The following is a 24134-nucleotide window of genomic DNA, read 5'->3' as shown; positions in this document are numbered from 1 at the left end:
TCAAATTTTAATTTCATGACTTAGGAAATATCGCACGATTTCCGTTGCGTTTGGATATGCCATTTCGTAAATTGACCCAAAATAAGTTGAAAATGGAGAATAAAATTTTTCGATAGCTCGCTTCGTTTTTGTGGTTGAGTGCAAAAAGTTCAAAAATCGTGAATTTTCTACAGTCAAAATTGTCTAAAAAAATTTTTCTTCGCGTGAAGATTATTTTAGTTTTATTTTATTATTATTTTTTTTTCTTATGGGGGGCTTCGCCCCCTAGCCCCGAAAATAAATAACTTTTGAAAGTATTCAGAACGTACTTTTTGCTCGATAAAGGATATTTCTAAATTAAATTACCAATTAAATCTTCAAACTATCAATAAATATTTTTTTTTATTTCATAAATAATGAAAAACAACCGACAATGCTTTATGAACAACATCAAATTATTCATGTATTTATCGTATGTAAAGTTATATTCATCACATCAATCGAAGCCTTTTGAGGTTGATTGTCACTTTGTGTGCATCGATAATTTTCGAAGTATATTGACGCCAGTTGAAGTCGAATCAAATCATTTCTTATATATTTGGTGTATTGGCGTTTACTTGTGTCAGATATATCCGATTTACTTCAATCGAAGCATATTGAGGTCTATTGTCACTTTGAGTATCAGGGTAAATTATATAAAAATTAAATAAAAAAATTTTTTGTTTATTGAATTACAAGATTCATATTGAATTTGAAGTGATAAAATATTCATTTGAAACGAAGTATTGAATGCCATTTGTTCAATAAAGCGAATTTTGAACTAACGTTTGATTATAACTTTAAGTATCGATATCTCGAAAACGAAGTGAGATATCAAAAAAATTCATTTCTCATTTTCGATTTATTTTGGCCTAATTAAGCCGCGTACTTCGCGTACTCTCCGCGAAAATATCTGTATCGGTATTGAAACATGTTATCTGTTAACATGTTGTCTTATTCACTGGCAAAATGGGAAAATAAAAACTACCGAAACTTATTTAAGACCATCTATAGGATATAGAAAGAATTGAAATTTATGATTCCAGTCCATTTATTGAAATTGGTATATTAGAGAGAGTAAGCAAGACACTTGGTATCATCAATGTGTCAAGTAAGTTGTAAAAATACGAGAAGAGTTTTTAAACATAAAACCATTCGAAGATTCACAAGGGGGAAAAAGGACAGCGAAGTTAAGAAAATCAATTGGCTTGAGATAGGGTGGTTGGATTTTGAGAAAAGAGAACCCTTCCAAATAAAAATAAATGAATGTTTAGTGAAATTTCGGCGTTTCGAACCTTGTATATCTCGAAAAACCCAACCAGAAGACAAATGATGTAAAACGAAGGATAACATGTTGTCCCTAGCTTCTTACATATCCCCTATTTATCATGGCTACTTCAGAAGGCATCCAGTGAATCAGAAAACTCGTTCGTCAAAACCAGGGCAACGACGCAACTGAAGGAAATGACCGATGATGAGTTTTTATGTCAATTAATTTCTACGTTCAACTAAGTTTTGATATTTTCTTCAAATATTTCTAATTTGATCTTCAAAGAGTTGGAGTCAAAGCTGGTAACCATGTTCATGTTAATTTTTAATTTAGTTAAGTTGGCAGGTGATAAGCGTTTTTTGATATGTTCATGCGAAAAGGAAAAAGCGAAATGAAATGGTGACAGACAAACGTGCTCCAATTCGTAATCTCAAGAATTGTTAAGTATTGACCAACAATCCGACGATTGTTTAGCAAGAATTTTGTTAATCAAAACAAGTATTGTAAAACGATTCAAAAGGTACTTTTTGAAACTCTGTTCAATAAACTAAACATTTTTCAACTTCGGATTTCATCATTTCTCAACCAAGAACCCAAACCCACTGAAAATAAAAACATGGTTCCTTATTTTTCTAAAATTATTCAGACGTTCATTATTTTGAATTTGAATAAAACATTAAATTTGTTCAATAAAACCTATGTTCAAATTATTCTTTGGACTTCTTAAATAGAATATATACTTTTAAAACTATTAACGATTAATTTTGTTTGAAGCTATAACTTTAAACTTCTGTGGCTAAAGCGGACTTGGTTCATTTGTATTCTGAGCCCTCCATATTTGAAATGGTTATACTTACGTTTGTAGCATGCTATTTGTGGATTGCCTAACCAGCCAAGTGGACACGAACACGTCGGCCTATGGAAACTAGTTCTGCATTCGGCCTGAGCGCTACAAGGGTTAGCCAGTTCACAAGGATTTTGACATTTTTGATTGATACAAGATTTGTCGTTGGAACATTCCGAATCGGCTTGACATTCGGGTTTAGTCTGCGGCTGCATATAACATTTCACGAATGGATTTCCAATAAGATCGTTAGGACATTTGCAGACAGCTTTGTGATCTATAGGCGTACATTGGGCGTTAGGTGCGCAAGGATTACTGACCGCGCAAGGGTTTACGCATTGCCGATTGATGCATGTGTCAGTTGCTGGGCATTCGCTGCTGCTTCTACAACCAGGCTCCGGTTTTGGCTCTAATAAAATTGAAAAAAATGTTGAAATATTATAATTTATTATAAGAATAGCTGTTAAAATGTTTGCGAATTACAAAAATGGTAGACCATAGATTGTTTCATTGCAATAAACATCTTCAAAATGCAAACAGTATTTTATACGTATTATAATATAAAATTTCTATTTCAATTGAAGCAATATTGATCAGCCTGCTTCTCAGAATATAAATATATTGGTATTAATATTTCTAAAGAATCTACCGATCCTATAATTCACGATTCAAAGTGTATATAATTCAAAATTGACATTTTCCAATGGAATTTGTGTTGCTGTTTTTTTGGGAGAAAGATGGGAGGTATTAGGAAGATCTGAAATGCTGTAAACATATTAGTCACATTAAATAGTTTCAAATTTGGTTGCATTTGCCCGGTGCTGCTAAAAATAAAAAAAAAATAAAGGATTATGACATGCCTCGAGCTCATTATATTGTGGGGTAGTAGTCACTTCTGTTTGCATAGCCACTTCCAAGAATTAAACTAAATATATTTGTCGATTTCCTATTCTAATCCTTGGGGTTAGCTTCAATTCGATTATTTTTAAGTAGTAAATTATAATTTCTAAATTATTTTTCAATAAAACAATAATAACATCGTTTAAAGAAAGTTTAGGGATATTTATTACACTGGTAAGTCAAGTAGTACTTCGATGGTTAAATTGTGAAAGCTCGTTTCTTTTATTATATTTTTTTCATGTCAATCTTGTTAGCTTTTGAAAGATGTCACTACAAGTATTAAAAACTGAACGAAACTTTGCAGTTTAAATGAATAATTTATTTAAAAAAATTTCACATCAAAAACCTATAAATGATAAAAATTGACTTACAAAATTGATATTATTTGTCTTAACAGGGACCTATCTCTATAATTTGTTTTGTTGGAGAATTTTAAGTAAATTCTTTTCACTTTCGTGGAAAATTGTGGATTTGAAAACGAAGAGAATAGAATTTCTGGTAATACTTAAAACATATTTCACGTAGATGCCGAATGGAGAGGGAATACCATGTCTGAACCTTCCAAAAGTGGTAAGAAGAGCAAATAAAAGAGTCTGGGTTTCCGTAAAAAAATTAGCGCGTGAATGCCATATTACAGTATCGCGAGAATCAGTAATAAACGGTCAAAGATACCGAAAAATGCGAAAATTATACCCTAAAAAAATTAGCAAGGATACGTCAACTAAGGCAGATGAGAAATACCGCATACATGGCTAAATGAAAAGCAAAATTTGCTGATAAACTCTGAACTTGTTGTGTGGTTTCGAAAAAAGAGATATCCAGACCTTATGTGGATCGAGGGATGAAGATTTAAATGCTGAAAGGTATATTAACAACAACCTAACTGAATTAGTTGATTTTTCACGACGCCATCACGTTGGAGACGATAAAATGTTTGGCTTAATGTCCAGAGCAACTCAAAAATTGTCTAAACGAAAATACTTATGTATCAAAACAAGATAACCTCCCTCAGGTTCGTCCAGTTGCATATTATTGACACTTTTGATATTTTCATCTCGTGTGTATGATTCCAAGCTAAAAAATGAGCAGCACTTACGGCGTTGCCTTTTTATAAAAATACGTGAAATAGATGTTCAAGTCATCCCATACCTAATGAGTGATACTAGCAGAAAATTATGCCTAATTGAAGAGTACTCGCACCTCCATTTAGCTCAAGTTATCAACTTTGTTGGTTAATAAAGGCATAAAAAATATATGGTTAAAAAGTTTCCCCCGAAACATACGTAACTGCTTGCTTCCTTAGCTGTTTTTAGCGGCTACTGCACCACAATAAATAATTAATACCATACACGACAAACATTTAACATGCCGATCAATATACTAACCTCGTTTACATTCTGTATCAGCGTCACCAACATATCCAGGTAGACACATACAAGACATTGTCCTCAACGGTAAACTATCGATTACCAAACATTGAGTGTTCTTTCCGCAAGGATTCGTTTCGAAGCAAGGGTTCTTACATACTCCATTGAAGCAAGCCAATGTCTTTGGACAATCCGCATCTTGTCTACATTCAGGTTGTACTTCGGGCTCTACATCGCAACCGACTAGAGGATTTCCGACGTAACCAGGTGGACAAGAACATTGAGGTCTGTGATTAGTTGTTCTACAAACAGCTCCTTTTCCGCAGTTGCAAGGATCGTAACATCTTTCGCTTCTACAAGCCAAGTTGTAAGGACATTCGTCGTCAGTTGTACATTCCGGTCTTTCGCATCTCACAAAGGGATCTCCTTTGAAGTTGTTGGGACAATAACATCGAGCTTTGTGATTATAATCGCCTTTACAAATTGCGTTTAGTCCGCAAGAAGTAAATGAACAAGGATCGACGCATTCTTTGTTTACGCAAGCTAATGTCGGCGGACATTCTGAATCGGCTCTACATCCTATTTCGAAGCAAGCTTGTTGGGCGTTACCAGTAAAACCATCTCTGCAGGTACAAATAGCTCTATGTAGTTGAACTCTGCATTCGGCGTTTTGACCGCAAAGACTGGTAGTACAAGGACTCATACATCTGTTGTTTAAGCAAGCCTTGTCGTTAGTACAATCTGAATCTCTAGTACATTCTACTTTAGGTTGAGGTTCTTCTTCAATCAGACATTGTACTTCCGGCGAACCTATATGTCCGGGTGGACACGAGCAAATAGCTCTGTGATTAACGACTTGGCATAATGCGTTGATTCCACAAGCTCCTTGGCAAGGATCTCTGCATTTTTGTGAATAACACGCCCTATCTCTCGGACAATCCTGGTTGATAATACATTCGGGATATATACAAACAGCTGCTCCATTTACAACCCTGCATTCTCCGTTTAGGTTGCAAGGCGATGGGTTGCACGGATCTTCGACTTTATCTTTAGGCGGTTCTGTGCATAACGTAAACGGATCGCCTATTAATGGGGTCGGACAACTACAAACAGGACTGTGGTTGATGACGTGGCAAATGGCGGCGAATCCGCAAGTACCCCTACATGGATCTACGCATTTTTGATTCAAACATGCCTTATTTCTGTCACAATCAGCACTGATTGTACATTCCGGTTTACAACCTCCTGCTGTTGGTGTTCCAAAGAAGCCAGGAAGGCATTCGCATACGGCGTTTTGGCCGGATACGCGACAGGCAGTGTTGATACCGCAAGGGGATGGATTACATGGATTCCTAGGTGCCGGTTCTATAAATAAAAACAAAAGAATTATATAATATTGTGACGCAAACACGGCCTCACGCCATCTGTCTGAACTCTGCAGCTAGGCAGAAGTTTCTAAAATGTGACTGGAATTATTTCAGAGGCAGAAGTTCATAGAAGAGCAGTTGAAATATTGAAGCGATGAAAATGTCTAGCTGTCTTACCTGGAAGAAGTCTGCATAAAGTGAAAGCATCTCCTGTATACCCTTCAGGACAGGAACATACTGGGAAATGGTTTGTTGTCGAGCATTCGGCTCCAACACCACACGTACCAGGACAAGGATCCACGCATTTACTTTTTATGCACGCTCTATTCATGGTACAATCAGCGTTGGATAAACATTCCGGTTTGCAAAGCTCGTACGGATTACCGCGGTATTCCGGTAAGCATTCGCATACCGCGTAGTTCGATTGGATGCGGCATTGAGCGTTTGGTCCGCACGGTGATGGCGAGCATGGATTTTCTGGTATCGGTGCGGGGGTAACAGCTGCAAATAAAACGTGTCAGAAATTAAATCGATATCGACGTGCAATTTTGTTGTTAAAAATTCTTAATTTAGAGTTAGTCACAAAAAAACAAATAAAAGTCTTACGTTGTGGATGACACATAGTGAAAGGATCTCCTACATATTTATCTATACACAAGCAATTGGGGATGTGGTTCACTACGAGACATTTAGCGTTTAATCCGCAGGATCCGGCGCAAGGATCTTTACATTTGAGGTTGATACACGCTAAATCTTTAGCGCAATCGCTGTTACTTTGACATTCTGGGCGACAGTTCGGTGGAGAGCCTATATAATTGGCTAGACATGTACATTTAGCTGTACCTGTTGGAGTAGGTTCACATTGAGCGTATAAGCCGCAAGGGTTTCGTTGACATGGGTTTTCGACCTCGGCGGGTTGTTCTATGATCAAAGTAGGAATTAATATAGTGTGTTTTATTTCAATTTTGTTGTAAATCGACATACCTATTTTAAATTGACATCTAATAAACGGATCGCCGCTATATTTTTCGGGACACGTACAAATAGCGTTATGGTTAACGACTTGACATAAGGCGTCGATACCGCAAGTACCTGGGCAAGGATCTACGCATTTCTGATTTATACAAGCTCGATTTAGGGAGCATTCTGAGCTACTAACGCATTCTGGTCGACAAGAGGGCGGTGTACCTAAATAACCTGGGACGCATGAGCAGATCGCTTGATCGTTAAGGTTCCTACATTGACTGTTGGGTCCGCAAGGTGAAGGGTAGCAAGGGTTCGTCGGTGGCGGTTCTATTGAAATATTTATAGTTTTAATAAATATGCCGACGATATTTGTTTTAGATAACAATATATTAACAATTACATCCAAAATTATAGATTTCAAGTATTTTATAGCGTATTGTATAACTAAAAAACACTAAAATTCTACATTTTACATTAAGTGTCATGTCTTTTGGTATAGTTATTGGAAATATCATATAAACAGTTTCAATTGAAGTGTCTTATGACATGTATTGAGACATACTTGAGAAATATACCAAATACCGAAATTAAAACTCAATCGGTAATATACAAATGATCATGCTGAGTATTTTATGATGTGTTTTATGACTAGTAAAACAATATAAGCTACATTGAAAGGTTTCAAACAGTTGTATTATCACCTTATAATATAGTTCAGTCCAAAACACTTTTTGATGTTTTATTTTCAGACGTAAGGAGCTTCAAAGCTCCATAAAGCACATTCAACAAGCGTTAACCACTCGAATTAACACCTGATTGTTAATAAATAGATGAATAGAAGCATTTTAAATGCTTCATGATGTATTTTGTGATATGTTTTTTGACTTATGGAGCAATAAAGTTCCATAGATCATGTTCAAATTGATGGATGAAAACATTTTGAATATTTTATAAGGTGTTTCATAATGTATTTTAGGATTTCAGGAGTACTAAAGCGTCAAGTACTTGAATTGTGAGCTAATTATGAATAAACATATAAATAAATTTATTTTATTGTTTATAGATTTGTGAAAAACTAGAGTCGTATAAGAATATTTGAAATATGACCTGTGCATAAATGTATAATAGTGTTTTACAGAGTGTTTTATGACTAGTAAAACAGTATAGCAATAGTTTTCAAACAGTTGTCTTATGACCTTATAATATAGCGCTGGAGGATAAACAGATAAAGAAACTAATTTTTAATATTATATGATATACTTTTTCACTTATTGAGTACAAGTTTTCATAGTAACCGTTGTAAAATCCAAAACACTTCTTGATGTTTTATTTCCGGACGTAAGGAGCTTCAAAGCTCCATAAAGTACATTCAGTAGCGTTAACCATTCGAATTAACACCTGATTGTTGATAAATAGATGAATAGAAGCATTTTTAACGCTTCATGACGTGTTTTGTGATATATTTTCTGACTTATGGAGAACTACAGTTCCATAGGTCATATTCAAATTGATGAATGAAAGCATTTCGAATATCTTATAAGGTGTAGTTTACGATTTTTGGAAAGCTAAAGGGACAAGTACTTGAATTGTGAGCTAATTATGAATAAACATAAATTCATTTTATTGAGAGAACCAAAGAATATTTGGAATATGTCCTGTGCATAAATGTATAATACTGTTTTACAGAGTGTTTTATGACGTAAAGTTTTATACCAAGTATTTGAATGTTGTTATGCTGTAAATAGTAGTACTTACTCTCTATTTTATTACAAATAACGAAAGCATCTCCCGAATAACCTGGGAGACATGTACACGAAGGGTAATGATTGAATACTGTACATTCGGCGTTTTGTCCACACGTTCCCGGACAAGGATCTTTACATTTTCTATTTATACAAGATTTTTCACGTGGACAATCTTGATTTATTAAGCATTCCGGTCTACATTCGACATAGGGATCACCTTGGTATTCACTGTAACATTTGCAAATACCATCAATACATTGAGCGTTAGGTCCGCATGGGTTAGGGTAGCAAGGGTCTTTACGTTCAGCTGGAATATAGTTAATTTAGTACTTTTACTATAGGCGATTAAATAAAACTTACGTATTGGTGGTGGTATAGGGGAACATGAGGTGAAGGCGTCTCCTGTATACCCCGGAGGACAAATACAAATAGCATTGTGGTTTCTAACCTCACAAACAGCGCTTATGCCGCAAGAGCCCGGACACGGATCTTTACATTTTTGATTTATACAAGCTCTGTCGCTTGAACATTCAGAATTGACTATACATTCGGGTTTACAATTTGGTGGTGTTCCGAAATAATCTGGTAAACAAGAACACAATGCCTGACCGCCTAAATCTCTACATTGACTGTTCAAACCGCAAGGTGATGGGATACATGGATTGACAGGTTTAGGTATTTCCGCTGGAGGCGCTACAAAGAAATACAGTCATTATCCAATAATAACTAGATTATCGAATATAAATTACCTGGATTCGGGTAACATCTTGTGAAAGGATCACCGGTATTACCGTTATTGCATGTACATATGGGATTGTGGTTCACAACTTTACATTGAGCATTGATACCGCAAGTTCCGGGACAAGGATCTACGCATTTTTGATTTATACAAGCTTTATCTAGAGAACATTCAGAGCTGATGGTACATTCCGGTCTACAACCCGGTGGACTTCCGATGTAGTTTGGTAAACATGAACATATAGGTGAACCGTTTCGATCTTGACATTGACTATTCGGTCCACACGGGGATGGTAGACAAGGACTTTGAGGTGGTTCCGCTACAAATAAGTATATTTTTATAACAATAACAATATATACGAATAAAGCAACAAAGGTATGATCCAAAAATATAATGAATACAACTTCACGTTACATCAAAATCAAGTAGTATAACTTGTAGCTTCATGTTATAAGAAAAACAGCTCTTAATTGAAATGCTACTCTAGCTTATTATTATTCTTTGGTGAAAAAATAGAGTCACGAAATGTTAAAATATAGTTACGATACGAAATTAGACACGCAATAATTCACGAGAAAACCTTGAGGCTTCATTTATCTCGAAAGCTTACAGAAATGTGCAAAAAGTATTCGTTCCAACATCGAGAGCTTATTAAGGCGTTTTTATAACGATGCACAGAAAAAGATCTTTCAAATGGTATAATTAGGTTCTTCTCTATAAAACCCACGTATACTACATCAATTTGCTTCTGATTTACGAGTTTTAAGTCACTAAAGATCTTTTTGTGTTTCCACGTCTGCATAATGATCAAATTTAACCCTACGTTCCTGTTTTTTTTTTACAAATAATAAATGTTTTGAAACTATTTCTAACATTAAGAATGTTTCGACAGAGTGATTAAATTAAGTACTAATAATTTAGACATTTGAAGTCATTTTCCTGGAAAAAATTTTTTCGCAATTTTCAGCAAAACTGTGAGTTTTATCATAAAAATACTTCAGACAAAAATTATAGATCATAAAATTAACTATAAAAAACGTATCGATACTTTTTTTCCTACGAGCCACTGTTTCTGAGATATAATGATTCAAAAAGTTATAAAAGTTGTCTTATTTAATGGTTTCACCAATATATTTTCAGCAGTGAAATGAACCGAGACTTGTTGTGAGTATTTGTAAGAAATTATCAATTGACGATGTTGTTCAGCAGCTTTAGTATTTCTCGTGCAATCATTATAATCATTAAATACTACAGTAAACATAATAACTATTACAACTTTTTGAATCGTTATATCTCAGAAACGGTGGCTTGTAAGAAAAAAGTATCAATACGTTTTTTGAAGATAGTATGATCTACAAATTTTTGTCTGAAGTATTTTCATGATAATCGCGAAAAACTTATTTTTTTGACTATTGACCTTGAATAAAATTTTTTCCATACACGAAAATGATGTGAAGCATTCAAATTTGATTTTCAATGGTATTTTATACAATTTTACTGATTTTCATCTCGATCGGAATTTATGTAGCTTCACTTTTATTGTTTGATCTAATTTGAACGGACTATAATGAAGCTTTAGAGTAATTGCTTCGAATTATGGAACATTACGCATTGCTAGCAAAATGTACTACTTTGAGAGAGATAATAATTCAAACTTCTACTTTATTTTCAATAGAATCATTCATCGTATTTTTTGAACACACCTCGTAAGTGTCGTGGATTAGAGGAATAGTAGATCGTTGAAAAATACACGGTACCCACATATTTTTCAACTGAATATTAATTGTTTACCAAATCAATATGAATTGTATATAATTATTCAGCTGAGGAATTATAAAATACAAAATTAATGGGACAAAATCCTTTATTAGAATCTCAACGATCTACCATTCTTCAAATGGAAAATTGTATCTATATCTTACGTTCAACAATCCGAATGACGCTACAATATCTAAACGGATCTCCAGTATAACCTGAAATACAACTACAAGATGGTAAATGGTTAATAACCCGGCAATCGGCATTTTGACCGCATGTTCCTGGACAAGGGTCCCTGCATTTATTGTTGATGCAGGCTTTATTCGAAGGACAATCCGAATTTACTGAACATTCCGGTCTACAGCCTTCGTACGGGTTCCCTATATAACCTTGTGCGCATACGCAAGATCCAGCGTTGTTTCTTTCTTTGCATATAGCGTTAGAACCACACGGTGATGGGACGCAAGGATTAATTTGCTCGAATGATGGCGGTTTGAAGATGTCGCATTGTACGAATGGATTTCCTGAAAAACCTGGCAGGCACATACAATTCGGCGTATGCAAGTTGACTCTACATTCTGCGTTCGTTCCGCAAACACCCGGACATGGATCTGTACATTTTTGATTGACGCAAGCCAAATTAGTGGGACAATCTGTATTTATAACACATTCAGGTCTACAGTTTGGTGCCGAGCCGATGTAATTAGGTAAACAAGAACAAGACGGTGCGCCGTTTATTTCTCTACATTGCGAATTGGGACCGCAAGGTGACGGTTGGCAAGGTTCCGGCTTTTCTACTGGTTCTTCTTTTATAGGTAAACACCTAGTGAATGGATCTCCACTAAATCTCGGTAAGCAAACGCAAATCGGATTATGGTTGACTACTTGGCAGTTTGTGTTAAGACCGCAGGTACCGGGACAAGGATCGATACATTTTTGGTTGACGCAAGCTTGATTTAGAACGCATTCCGAGCTAGTGATACATTCGGGTCGGCACGTTGGTGGCGAGCCTACGAATCCTGGCACGCAAGAGCATACAGCTTGTCCGTTAATTTCTCTACATTGACTATTTGGACCACAAGGTGTAGGATTACAAGGATTCTTTGGTACTGGAGCTAAAAATTAGAAATAGAAGTTATAATCTATTTGAATGATTATTGTTAGAATATAAAGTACCTGGAATAAGCGAGCAGGATAAGAAAGCGTTTCCTGTTCTATCTTCTTCGCAGTAACATGATGGTATGTGATTAACAACGGTACATTTGGCATTTTGACCACAAGTACCCGGACAAGGATCAGCACATTTATTTCTTATACAAGCCTTATCTTTGGAACAATCATTATTTAATACACATTCTGGTCTACATCCTTGATAAGGATCTCCGTGGTATTCGGATATGCAAGTACAGATACCATTATTACAATCAGCGTTAGGTCCACACGGAGAAGGATTGCAAGGATTCGGCTTTTCTTCTGGTACAACTATCTTTTGATTACATCTTATGAAAGGATCACCGATAAATCCTTCGAAGCATGTACAAATTGGTACGTGGTTTATGACTGCGCAGTTTGCGTTTATACCACAAGAACCCGGACACGGATCTCTACACTTTTCGTTAATACATGCTAGATTACTGGAACATTCAGAATTGATAGTACATTCTGGTCTACAATTTGGCGGGCTTCCTATATAACCCGAAACGCACGAACAAGATGGCGATCCGTTTATTTCTTGACAAATAGAATGCGGACCGCATGGAGATGGCTCGCAAGGCTGACGAGTTTCTACGGGTTCTATAGCTAAAATACATCGAAAATTAATAACTATTGTTTAAATATAAGTTCGAGATATCTTACGTGGTAAAGGATAACATCTAGTGAAAGGATCGCCCGTATTGCCGTTGATACAAGTACAGATAGGACTGTGATTCACTACGTTACATTTGGTATTCAAACCGCATGTTCCCGGACATGGATCTAGGCATTTTTGATTGACACACGCTCTGTTTTGTGGACATTCAGAGCTTACTGTACATTCTGGCCTACAACCTGGTGGACTACCTATATAATTCGGTAGACAAGAACATACTGCTTGTTTATTAACTTCTCTGCATTGACTGTTTGGTCCGCATGGTGATGGAGTGCACGGATTTGTTTCAATAGGTTCAACTAAAAATATTCCAAGAATTGTATTGTTTATCAAAAGAAACTTCCCGATAAAATGTGAGAGACGATTTATAAAGCCCGATGAATGAAGTAAATAAATATAAGAAATAAATAAATTAAAGAAATAAAAGTAAGATCACAGATCAATTGAGTTCCAATAGAAAGTGTTAAACACCATGGTGCTATTATAAACGAGGATTGAAACAACAACCAGGAAATAAGTGTTGGATCGCAAAGGCAAGATGTACCTTCAAGCGGATGCTTCCTTCCATCTCTATGTTGAAATAAAAAGAAGAATACTAAGATGCTACAAAAGATATGAACAAAAAATTAGAAGCATTCGGAATACGGATTTAAACTCTATTACATTAGATAAACCTTCGAAATCATGTTGAATAATATGGAAGATGATTCTCATAGAAAACATATAAAAGAATCATTAAAAAAAGCTTTGAAAATGGCAAAAAAATTCTTCTAAAAACTGATTTGTCTATGAGACAAAGCTTTATTTTTGAGAGACAAATTGCTGGATAACAGTCTGAACTGGAGTTTACTGAACTTACTGAAATAATAAGTAAAAATACTACAATCGCATTAGATCAGGTGGAATGGAAAATCGAAAACAATCTACAATATGTAATTACTTTTCAGATTCAACCAAATGGCAGAACAGTTCAATATGAAGATATCCATCTCAAAGGTAAAGTCTATGACAATAAGTGAAGACCCAGTACGCTGCAAATTAGCCGTAGACGATAAAATGATAGAACAAGTTATGAACTTCGATTATTAGATTCTGAATTTAGATGCTTAGCTATTCATAAAGCAAAAACTGCATTAAAAGAAAATAATTATCCGGAAAAAATGAAACAACATCCTTCTCAAGAAAAGGATAAACAGACACTACAATCAATTGAAAAGTAGAACAGAATCGAAACATCAAAACATAAAATATTTTTCCTTACCATATGTACAAGGACTTTCCCAACAATTATCGAATTATTTCAGTCATAAAGGACATAATACATTATCCAAATAGTTCACTACATTAAAATCAAAAGCAGCAAAAAACAAAATAAGTAATATTATAGATCAAGTGCCTTATACTAATTGTGACGCTGTCTACATAGGGCAGACATCTCAGTATTTAAAAAATAGGCTTAAAGATCATCAATACGGTAAAAAAATTAATTAACGAACAATGAAATATCAAAAAAATATAAATTCAATTATAGAGATTCAAAAATTTTTGAAAAATACACAAAAAAGAGAATTTTTAGAAATGGTTTACATTCATAAGAACGCAAAAGCTATTAATGATAAAAAAGACCCAAACAATTCAAGTAAAATTTATAGCTCTATTTTGTAAATTGTGGGTAATAAAACTACAAATAATTTAATTGATTACTGCTATATATTTGAGATGTAAGGACTAGGGAAAAATCAATTTTTCTTATTAGAACAAAGTTCTAGTTTGATTTTATTCTTTTTTTGATATTCATGATGAAGTTGATCTATCGATATAATAAACAATATAAATACGCAAATTGTCGGTGTCGATATCATATTATGATAGAGACTAATTTTGACACAGAAGAGATCTAAAATCAAGAAGATTTAGAAACATAAACAATAGTAATATCTACGAGAATGCGCGCATACATGTCAACAATGCCGCCAGAATCTCCGGAAATTCGCGCGACTTAATATGGCGCAAAACATTCATGTCCACATCAAACAAGGTGCGTTTATAAAAGCAGTTGAAACTAGAATGGATAAAAAAAATAACAAAACAATTTCTCCGAACACCAGAGATGGATACCTTTGGGATAGGAAACGTAGTTCTGACATTAGACAAGCTTGCGATCAGAACCATCAGAAAATCAGCTTGCAGATCTCTAAAGAGATGGGGTGAATCATGGACATAGATCTAGCGAATAGAGATTTTTTCTCTACATTTACAATATTATGTTACGCTAATGGTGCTGTTTTAGTCGCAAAAAATGAGGATAATCCAAAGGCTTTTATATGTGTTTAACTGCACAGCTAAATCTATCAATATGATAATATCTGCGTCCAAAATAAAGTGTATGACCACATCCAAAAACTAGTCGTAGACAACCAGATGATTCATCAAGTAGTGAAATTCAAATTCCTAGGAATCGAGATTTCAGGAGTTGGAGACGTAGAGAACGAACTAAGAGAACAAACAACTAAAGCCTTAAGAATAGCAGCTTGTTTGAACGAAACCATACGGCGAAATAAATACACCGCAGAGACACGGCCAGAAACGGCGAAAACTAAAAGAATGATGGAATCAGCAGAGATGAAAGTGCTACGCAGGATAGCCGGAAAACCCCTGTTGGAAAGGGAAAGAAGTGAGAACATCAGAAGATTGTGCAACATAGATGACGTCAACGAAAATAGGCTCTATCAAGAAAGAAAGAATGGAATGAGCACATAAGTCATATGTACAACAACAGACTGGTCAAGATAGCGCGCAATAACTCCCCATTGGGCCGAAGGAGTAGCGGCCGACTTATAAAAAGCGACAACCTTGAAGCAGAAGGATAGGAGGCAAGAATGTCGAAGATAAAACTGGCAACTACGCCTAATACACGGAAGAAGAAGAAGATTTATTTCGGAATCATTAGTTTAGTCGTTAACGTTATTTAGTTTTCTATTTATGCCCGATCTTCAAAACTCGCGTGTGTCTCCGTGAATTATGAAACATTATGGTTTTTAAAAAAAACAAGATGTGAGATAATTATTACAGTTAGTTGATAGCAACGCAAAATTTTGTTATTCAAATTGGGAATTGTTATTAAAACGATAGAAAACTTACCTTCGCGAATTACGTTACAGAAGACGTACGGATCTCCGGTATAACCGAACAAACAGTTACATGAAGGTAGATGATTTACAACTTGACATTGCGAGTTTTGACCGCAAGTACCAGGACAAGGATCTATACATTTGTTTCTTATACAAGCTTTGTTGTAAGGACAATCCGAGTTTATCGAACATTCCGGTCTGCATACTTCGTAAGGGTTGCCTATATATTCAGGCAAACAGGTACACGATCCGGCGCCGTTTAGTTCTTTGCAAACGGCATTAGCGCCGCACGGCGAAGGGAAGCAGGGGTGAATTTCTTCCATTTGAGGGGGTGGTGTATCACAACGAACAAACGGATTACCGACGTAATTTTGCAAACATACACAATTCGGAGTGTGACTTATAACTTTACATTCGGCGTTTTCGCCGCATATTCCTGGGCAAGGGTCTTTGCATTTTTGATTTATACACGCCAAATTATTCGCACATTCCGAATTGCTGATACACTCCGGTTTGCAATTCGGAGGCGTACCAATAAATTCGGGTAAACAAGAACAAGACGGTGCGCCGTTTATTTCTCTACATTGCGAATTGGGACCGCAAGGTGACGGTTGGCAAGGTTCCGGTTTTTCTACTGGTTCTTCTTTTATAGGTAAACACCTAGTGAATGGATCTCCACTAAATCTCGGTAAGCAAACGCAAATCGGATTATGGTTGACTACTTGGCAGTTTGTGTTAAGACCGCAGGTACCGGGACAAGGATCGATACATTTTTGGTTGACGCAAGCTTGATTTAGAGCGCATTCCGAGCTAGTGATACATTCGGGTCGGCACGTTGGAGGTGAACCTATGTATCCTGGTACGCAAGAACATACAGCTTGTCCGTTTATTTCTCTACATTGACTATTTGGACCACAAGGTGTAGGGTTGCATAACTGCTTTGGTAATTCATCTAAAAATTTATTCATCATGTTATTCATACCAATTGTGAATGCTTTTATCTTATATATTTACCTGGTATTCGTTGACAAGAGATAAAAGCATCTCCGCGATACCCTTCATTGCACGTACAACTCGGTATGTGATTATATACGAAACATTGAGCATTCTGTCCGCATGTTCCTATACAAGGATCTTTACATTTGTTATTAATACAAGCTAAAGTCCTGGCGCAATCCGTATTCAAAACACATTCCGGTCTACATTCCCTATAAGGATCTCCATGATATTCCGGTAAACAAGTACATATACCATCATCGCATCGCGCGTTAGGTCCGCAAGGAGATGGATTGCAAGAATCTTTCTCGACTGGTTCTACTACTGGCGGTTTTAGTTGGCAGTAACTGAATGGATCTCCTGTATATCCTTCAGGACATAGACATATCGGTACATGATTCACTACGTTACATATAGCACCGGATCCGCAAGCTCCTAAACACGGATCTCTGCATTTCAATTGGATACACGCTAAATTTTTAGAGCAATCAGAATTTATGGTACATTCTGGTATGCAATTAGGTGGTAATCCTACATAATTTTCCAGACAGGAACAAGACGCCGTGCCTCCTACGTCGCGACATTGACTATTAGGCCCACAAGGAGATGGTACGCATGGGTTTTCGATTGGTATTATATCCGGAGGAGGAGCTACAAGAAAATTATAATCAATAATTGAAGGATGATGTTTGATCGGTAAATTCTTACGTGGTATCTGATAGCACCTCGTGAAAGGATCGCCCGTATAACCATTTTGACAACTACAGATTGGACTGTGCGAGAAAACGTTACACACGGTATTGAGACCGCAAGCTTCTGGGCAAGGATCGATACATTTTAGATTCAAACAAGCTCTATTTTTCGGACATTCTGACGTTACGGTACATTCTGGTTTACAATTTGGCGGACTACCCGTATATTCCGGTAGACAAGAACAAACGGCTTGTCCATTAACTTCGCGACATTGACTGTTCAAACCGCACGGACTTGGTTGACATGGATTTGGTTTATCTTCGATACCTAAAAGAATTTTGAATAATTTCTCGTATAATTTCGAAAGTTGATGAGATATCTTACTCGTTTCGACAACTCTACAATATTTCGAAGCATCTCCCGTAAATCCGGAAATACAGATACAAGCTGGTAGGTGATTGATTACTTGACATTCTGCATTCAAACCACAACTTCCAGGACAAGGATCCTTACATTTGTTATTTATACAAGCCTTATTCGAAGGGCAATCTGAATTTAGTGTACATTCGGGTCTGCATACTTCATATGGGTTACCCGTATGATCTGGTAAACATACGCACGCTCCGGCGCCGTATTGTTCCCTACATTGAGCGTTAACGCCACAAGGAGATGGTATACAGGGAGTAGGTTTTTCTATTTTCGTTGGTTCTACTTTAGGTGAACATTGTACGAATGGATTACCCTCAAAGCTTGCCAGGCAGACACAATTTGGCGTGTGACTTATAACTTTACATTCGGCATTTAGTCCACAAACGCCTATACAAGGATCTTTGCATTTTTGATTGATGCAAGCTAGGTGATTGGCGCATTCTGAATTACTGACACATTCTGGTCTACAGTTTGGTGGCGTGCCGATGAATTCTGGTAAACATGAACAAGATGGAGCACCTCCAACTTCGCGGCATTGAGAATTAGGGCCACATGGCGATGGCCGGCAAGGTTCCGTAATTATTTCGGGTTCTTGTCCTAAAAGAGGTCAAAATTCAATTGGTTTTTTATATACAATTAAAAAAAGAATCTATTTACTTATTGGTAAACATCTTGTGAAAGGATCACCGCTTTGACCTGTCGGGCAAGTACAAATAGGATTGTGGTTAACAACTTGACACAAGGCATTCAATCCGCAAGTACCAGGGCATGGATCGATACATTTTTGATTGACGCACGCCATATTTAACGAGCATTCCGAACTGGTAATACATTCGGGTCTACAAGATGGTGGTGTACCTAAGAAACCAGGTACACAAGAACAAACAGCCTGTTGGTTAATTTCTCTACATTGACTGTTAGGACCGCAAGGTGAAGGATTGCAAGGATTCTTCGGCGTTTTAACTGAAATAAATTTAATTATGAGTTGTTGATAACGTTAAATGGATATGTTTTTCGTACCTGTTATAGCAGTACAAAGTACGAAAGCGTTTCCTTCGAATCCTTGTAAGCAAGTACAACTGGGTATGTGATTAATGGTACTACATTCAGCGTTTTGTCCACAAGTACCAGGACATGGATCTATGCATTTATTCCTAACGCAAGCTCTATTTTTAGGACATTCATTATTCAATAAACATTCCGGTCGACATCCCGTATAAGGATCTCCTTGATACTCGTCAATACAAGAGCAGATGCCATTGAAACATTCAGCATTTGGACCGCATGGTGATGGATTACAAGGATCTTTTTTGATATTTTGTTCTGGCGGCTTAGGTTGACAATTAGTAAATGGATCACCCGTATATCCTTCGATACAAGTACAAGTAGGTACGTGATTTAGGACGTTACATACAGCTTGGAAACCACAAGATCCCGGACATGGATCCGTACATTTTTGATTGATGCAAGCAAGATTCGAAGAACATTCTGAATTAATAGTGCACTCGGGTCTGCAAGATGGTGGACTTCCTATAAATTCTGGTAAACAAGAACACGAAGGGACGCCTCCGATTTCTCTACATTGACTATTCGGTCCACAAGGTGACGGTACGCAAGGATTTGACGGTAAAATATTTTCTTGCGGTGGCGGTGGTAAATTATAACATCTATTAAATGGATCTCCAGTAAATCCTGACTGACAACTACATATCGGACTGTGTCTGTTTACTTGACAGTTTGCGTTTAGACCGCAGCTACCCGGGCAAGGATCCACGCACTTCTGGTTTATACACGCTTTGTCTAGGTTACATTCAGAGCTTACTGTACATTCTGGTCTACAACCCGGAGGAGTACCTATGTAATTTGGCAAACAAGAACATACCGCTTGTTCGTTAACTTCTCTACATTGACTATTAGGACCACACGGTGATGGTTCGCAAGGATTTGATGGTGGCGTTTCAATAGCTAAAAGTAAATAAATATTATGGTAACAGTTGGGAAACCGGAAAAATATTTTCTTACGTTCTATTAGAATGGTACAGTATCTGTATGGATCCCCTTCATATCCTGATATACAAGTACAAGAAGGTAAATGATTGACCGCTTGACATAGAGCGTTTTGTCCACAAGCTCCCGGACAAGGATCTTTACATTTACTATTTACGCATGCTTTGTTCGAAGGACAATCGGAATTTACAGTACATTCCGGTCTACATCCTACGTAAGGATCTCCGATGTAATCGGGAATACATTTACAAGCCCCTGCTCCGTTTCTTTCTGTACATTCGGCATTAGCTCCACACGGGGAGGGCAAACAAGGGGTAGGTCTTTCGAACGAAGTTTGAACTGAAACGAAGATTTTGTAAGATTCGTTTTTAAAATTATAAATGAAACCTACCATTCTGATTACACAGGAAGAATGGATCCCCAGTAAAACCGGGAAGGCATACGCAATTAGGAGTATGACTGACAACTCTACATTCCGCGTTTTGGCCACAAGTTCCGGGACAAGGGTCTTTACATTTTTGATTTATACAAGCAAGATTATTAGGACATTCCGTATTACTGATACATTCCGGTTTACAATTCGGCGGGCTTCCAATAAATTCCGGCAAACATGAGCACGAAGGAGAATCTCCTATAGCTTTACATTGCGAATTCGGACCACAAGGAGACGGTTGACAAGGATTAATTGGTTCTTTTGGTTCGTCTCCTGAAATATTCACGTTGTATGTTATAGACAATCGTAACTTGTGGAAATTGAAACTTACTTATTGGTAAACATCTTACGAACGGATCTCCCGAATATCTATTTTGACAGCTGCATATAGGATTGTGATTAACGACGTGACATAAAGAATTAATGCCGCAAGTTCCAGGACATGGATCTATACATTTCTGATTAACGCAAGCTCTATTTAACGCGCATTCTGAACTAGAAACACATTCCGGTCTACAAGATGGCGGTGTACCTAAGAAACCTGGCACGCAAGAGCAAACTGCTTGTTGGTTAATTTCTCTACATTGACTGTTGGGTCCGCAGGGTGATGGACTGCAAGGGTTTTTGGGAGTTTCCACTAAAAATTAAGATTTTGGTATAGAAAAAGCAAGATTCGTTATTTTTATTTTTGAAAAATTAATTACCTGGTATGGGATTACAAACAACAAACGCATTTCCAGTGAATCCTTGTATACAAGAGCATGTCGGAATGTGATTGATAACGGTACATTCTGCATTTTGCCCACAAGTTCCAGGACAAGGATCCTTACATTTATTTCTTATACAAGTTTGATCCTTAGGGCAATCTTGGTTTAATAAACATTCGGGTCGACATCCCGTGTAAGGATCCCCTCTATATTCTGGTAAACAAGTACATATTCCATTATCACATTGAGCATTTGGTCCGCAAGGAGATGGGTTACAAGGCTCGATTTCCTCAGGCTGTTTTATAACTTGCGGTGAACAATAAGTGAAAGGATCACCACTGTATTTTTCAGGACAAGTACAAGCCGGTACGTGGTTCCTTACCGAACATAATGCTTGTACTCCGCAAGATCCCGGACAAGGATCTACACATTTTTGGTTGATACACGCCAAGTTTGACGAACAATCAGGATTAATGGTACATTCTGGTCTACAATTAGGCGGTTGACCAAAGTAGTTAGGTAAACAAACACAAGTATAATCTCTTCCGGTAGATCTACATTCAGAATAAGGTCCACATGGATTTGGCGAACAGAAATCTGTAGCTACCGGCTCAACTGGAGGTGCTAAAATAGGGTATTGAGTTACGTTTATGATCAATAATTAATATTTAGGAACTTACGAGGTATCGGATAACATCTGCTAAATGGATCGCCGGTATAACTAGCTTGGCAACTACAAATCGGACTATGGTTAATAACGTCGCATTTGGTTTGTAATCCACAAGCTCCCGGGCAAGGATCGGAGCATTTTTGATTGATACATGCTCTATTTTGTGCGCATTCTGAACTAACCGTACATTCTGGTCTACAAACTGGAGGGCTACCGATATAATTAGGCAAACAAGAGCATACCGCTTGTTTGTTAACCTCTTTACATTGACTGTTTGGTCCACAAGGTGACGGTTGACATGGGTCTGAAGGCTCCTCTGGTATTTCTTTTTTCATAAAACAAACAATTTATTATATACCGTCAAGTATATTGATAAACTATATTGGTAATAGTGTTTTGTTGAATATTTCCGTATAGTTTTAGGAATATTTATAACAATATACTGTAACTATTTTTATTTTTTTATATCAGATCAGTTTATTCGTTCCATATACTCAAATAATGGATGATTATATGATGAGGTTTCAATTTCTATAATCGTTGATGCTGTCAAAATGAACATTATATTCGTACCTCAACAATAATTGAAAAAAAAAAGGTTTGGACTGGTCAAAAGTCCTGTGATTAAATAGCTGTATCATATGATCTTTAATTTCGTATAATAAAGGTTGGGAATTTTCATTTATTTTCAAAAGTAAATATAGTTTAAGAATCTTTAAAACACGCTTTCAGAGTATATCACACAAAAATTTTTCATTCATTATTGTTTTAAGATTATTTTAAAAATTATTATCAACTTTGATTCGCTTTGAAAGGTTAGTTTTTTTAAACTGTATTTATATTCCACTTTTAAATTCGATTTATTGCCAAATAATTTTCTCCAAGCTCCAGTCATTTGTATTGTAAATCTCCAGCAGAGGCTGTACGGATCTGAAATTCTTATAGAACAACGTAATGAAATTCAAGGGGATAAATTCTAAAATAATACTGATGCAGGTAGTATAATAAACCTCCAACAGAGGGCAGACAGTTGTAAAATTTGTTTCGATATAAACAGAAAATTTGCAGTGATAATTTAAAAAAAAAATTTGTCCCAAAAATTTTTTTTACGGCGTGTAAGAGATTTGAGCCCACGATCGGCGAATCCGGACGTTGACGCCCTAGCCATCTCGGCTAACGAACGCTATTAAAGTGGTGGGATATAGTAAGAGTAAAAAGCTACAAAACTCTAAAATAGGCGTGTTAAAAAAAGCTCTTCCCGACAAATTTCACCGAAAATAAGTTTAAAGAGGTTCAATCTGTGTTTTCTCACCAGTTCAGTTTAGTTGCTTGTACTTTGTGAAATCTGTTGTGAATTCTAGTTTGATTATGGAAAATTTGGAAGGGTCACGTAAACGCTTAAAGTCTATTGAAGTTATTAGGAATAAGAATGTAGCAAGTTTTAAATAGTACGTAAAGCTCCAGGAAAATCAAAATTTCAAGTAGAAAATCACTTAGAAAGAAGACGAATGGAAGTATGAGCGATCTTATTTAAAAAAGTATTTTGAACTGAGTCGAAACACACTATGGAAACTTACAAAAGAAGTTTTCACTGGAACAAACATTCCAGGAAGTCTATTTAAATAGAAAGAAACGATATCAGTTTTACCGAGGTCTCAAAGAGCTTGCTGAACCTTGAGTTGAAACCATAGATTACGACATTATTTATGAGACACATTCTATGATTCAAATTCAAATTTGTGTTTGGACAAACTATAGATTATTCAACAAAACATTACTTGTTTGAAATGCGCTTACTTTCAATAAACACCGTACAATAACGGAACGGATCTCCAGTATATCCTGATATACAAGTACAAGAAGGTAGATGATTGACAACTTGACAGTTGGCGTTTTGTCCGCACGTTCCGGGACAAGGATCTTTACATTTATTATTGATACACGCTTTGTTAGATGGACAATCTGAATTAATAACACATTCGGGTCTACATCCTTCGTAAGGATTACCGAAATAATCCGGTAAACATATACAGGCACCAGCGCCATTTTGTTCTTTACATTCGGCGTTTGCTCCACACGGAGACGGTTGACACGGTGAAATATTTTCAGAAGGTAGAGCTGAAATGGAATCGTTTTGTTTTGAAATTAAATCGTGTATTTCTATATTATAACTGAAATGATGAAATAAGCACTTGCAACGTTTTTATAGTGGTACTTCACTACT

At 36.4% G+C, this 24134-nt stretch overlaps 1 protein-coding gene across 1 annotated transcript in view; it reads right to left on the bottom strand.

The window, feature by feature from the left end:
* The window catches only part of LOC130452383 (uncharacterized), a 251678-nt gene that overhangs the window by 8853 nt on the left and 218691 nt on the right, over positions 1-24134 (bottom strand). Inside the window, exons 81-102 of the mRNA XM_056791629.1 lie at positions 23708-24028; positions 21921-22235; positions 21238-21864; positions 20865-21170; positions 20492-20806; positions 20116-20439; positions 19114-20058; positions 18751-19056; positions 18049-18690; positions 17680-17991; positions 16990-17622; positions 15986-16927; positions 12832-13143; positions 12151-12774; positions 11139-12089; positions 9227-9535; positions 8838-9170; positions 8488-8784; positions 6373-7059; positions 5944-6267; positions 4418-5764; positions 2146-2541 (exon numbers count right to left, since the gene is read on the bottom strand). Coding sequence (XP_056647607.1) covers positions 2146-2541; positions 4418-5764; positions 5944-6267; positions 6373-7059; positions 8488-8784; positions 8838-9170; positions 9227-9535; positions 11139-12089; positions 12151-12774; positions 12832-13143; positions 15986-16927; positions 16990-17622; positions 17680-17991; positions 18049-18690; positions 18751-19056; positions 19114-20058; positions 20116-20439; positions 20492-20806; positions 20865-21170; positions 21238-21864; positions 21921-22235; positions 23708-24028 — 11568 coding nt within the window. The remainder of the gene's footprint in view (positions 1-2145; positions 2542-4417; positions 5765-5943; positions 6268-6372; positions 7060-8487; positions 8785-8837; positions 9171-9226; positions 9536-11138; positions 12090-12150; positions 12775-12831; positions 13144-15985; positions 16928-16989; positions 17623-17679; positions 17992-18048; positions 18691-18750; positions 19057-19113; positions 20059-20115; positions 20440-20491; positions 20807-20864; positions 21171-21237; positions 21865-21920; positions 22236-23707; positions 24029-24134) is intronic.

Source organism: Diorhabda sublineata, chromosome 1 (genome assembly GCF_026230105.1).
Source record: "Diorhabda sublineata isolate icDioSubl1.1 chromosome 1, icDioSubl1.1, whole genome shotgun sequence".
Classification (NCBI taxonomy): domain Eukaryota; kingdom Metazoa; phylum Arthropoda; class Insecta; order Coleoptera; family Chrysomelidae; genus Diorhabda; species Diorhabda sublineata.
The sequence above is the reverse complement of the archived record's forward strand: the minus strand, read 5'-3'. Positions and strand labels throughout refer to the sequence as shown.